The 1,356-nt window shown below is 47.9% G+C and overlaps 1 protein-coding gene across 4 annotated transcripts in view; it reads left to right on the top strand.

Annotated features, from left to right (window-relative positions):
* The window catches only part of LOC140338015 (xaa-Pro dipeptidase-like), a 26,517-nt gene that overhangs the window by 13,319 nt on the left and 11,842 nt on the right, over positions 1 to 1,356 (top strand). Inside the window, exon 1 of one of the 4 annotated variants that reach the window (XM_072422003.1) lies at positions 415 to 550. The exons of the other annotated variants lie outside the window; for them this stretch is intronic. Within the exon in view, the coding sequence (XP_072278104.1) occupies positions 465 to 550 (86 nt within the window). The 5' untranslated portion in view covers positions 415 to 464. Of the gene's footprint in view, positions 1 to 414; positions 551 to 1,356 lie in introns of those variants that run through there. 4 annotated transcript variants of the gene reach the window in all.

Here is a 1,356-nt window from a genome sequence, read left to right on the forward strand (position 1 = left end):
GGTAGTATGTGGGGGTATCTGGGGGTAGTATGTGGGGGTATCTGGGGATAGTATGTGGCAGTATACATATATTATGTAGCAGCGTCTCTGCTCCTTCCATCCTTGGTTCAGTATCAGTGATGGTTCCTCTCCTTTCCCCTCTTACCAGTCTGGGTTTTGTAATTTTCTGTCCAGCGTTCTTAAGCCGCATGAAAAGCCCGATGTGCAAATGTTTGTTCTGATTATCAGTGGTGGGGGAATGGGGATAAAGTTGGTGCTTCTATTTTTAGGGCAGAGTCACTGATAAGATTACACTCATGGTTGGCGCCCCCGCCTGCCCTCTGCGTGTAATGCCACAGACACAGGTGTTGGCACCCCGCCGTCTGTACATCTTGTGATGCTGATTCACTTTCCCACATACAGAAGACTCCTCACCTACTTCCTCGTCACAGACGTTTACTTGCAGCACGAGGTGTCCGCAGAATATGGTGACTCCTCATCATTGTGTCACTGAGAAACGTTGTAACATAATGCATGGCTGTGAACTTCACTCATTGCTGAGGTCAATCAGGTCAGTCTGTCTGATATTAGGAATCCCTGTGCACGCATTGTGACCGCATCCAGACCATCTACATGGTACGGTCACGTGATGATTGGAAGCAGTGCCACCGGGAAGTGCCCTTCTGAACAGATTATTAATAAACAGGATTTATATAGCACCAACATATTACATAGCGCTGTACATTAAATAGGGGTTCCAAATGACAGACAGATACAGACAGTGACACAGGAGGAGGTGAGGACCCTCCCCCGAAGATCTTACAATCTAGGAGATGGAGGAAGTATCACACAATAGGAGGAGGATGATATGGAATGGTGGGAAGTAGTGAGGGTTTAGGAGACAGAAGAAGACGGGTAGGTGAAGGTGAAGCGTTTGGTCTTGAGCGCTCTTTTAAATGAGCAGAAAGTAGGAGCAAGCCGAATAGGAAGAAGAAGAGAGTCGGGGCAGCTCTAGAAAAGTCTTGGAGCCGTGCGTGTGAGGAGGTTATGAGTGAGGAAGTCATTAGTAGGACATTGGAGGAGCAGAGAGAGCGGCTAGAGGGGGATTCTTCAGGTCAGTAAGTGGCACAAAAACTGTGGAGGAATTTTAAGGCAAAGCATAGGAGATGATATTGATTCTCAGGTGAAATGGAAGCCAATGAAGAGAACTACAGAAAGAAGCAGCAGAAAAGAAGTGGTGGGAAGGCTGTGTATGGGGTAGGTAGATGGGAAGGCTGTGTATGGGGTAGGTAGGTGGGAAGGCTGTGTATGGGGTAGGTAGATGGGAAGGCTGTGTATGGGGTAGGTAGATGGGAAGGTTGTGTATGGGGTAGGTAG

The sequence above is a fragment of the Pyxicephalus adspersus genome, chromosome 9 (genome assembly GCF_032062135.1).
Source record: "Pyxicephalus adspersus chromosome 9, UCB_Pads_2.0, whole genome shotgun sequence".
Classification (NCBI taxonomy): domain Eukaryota; kingdom Metazoa; phylum Chordata; class Amphibia; order Anura; family Pyxicephalidae; genus Pyxicephalus; species Pyxicephalus adspersus.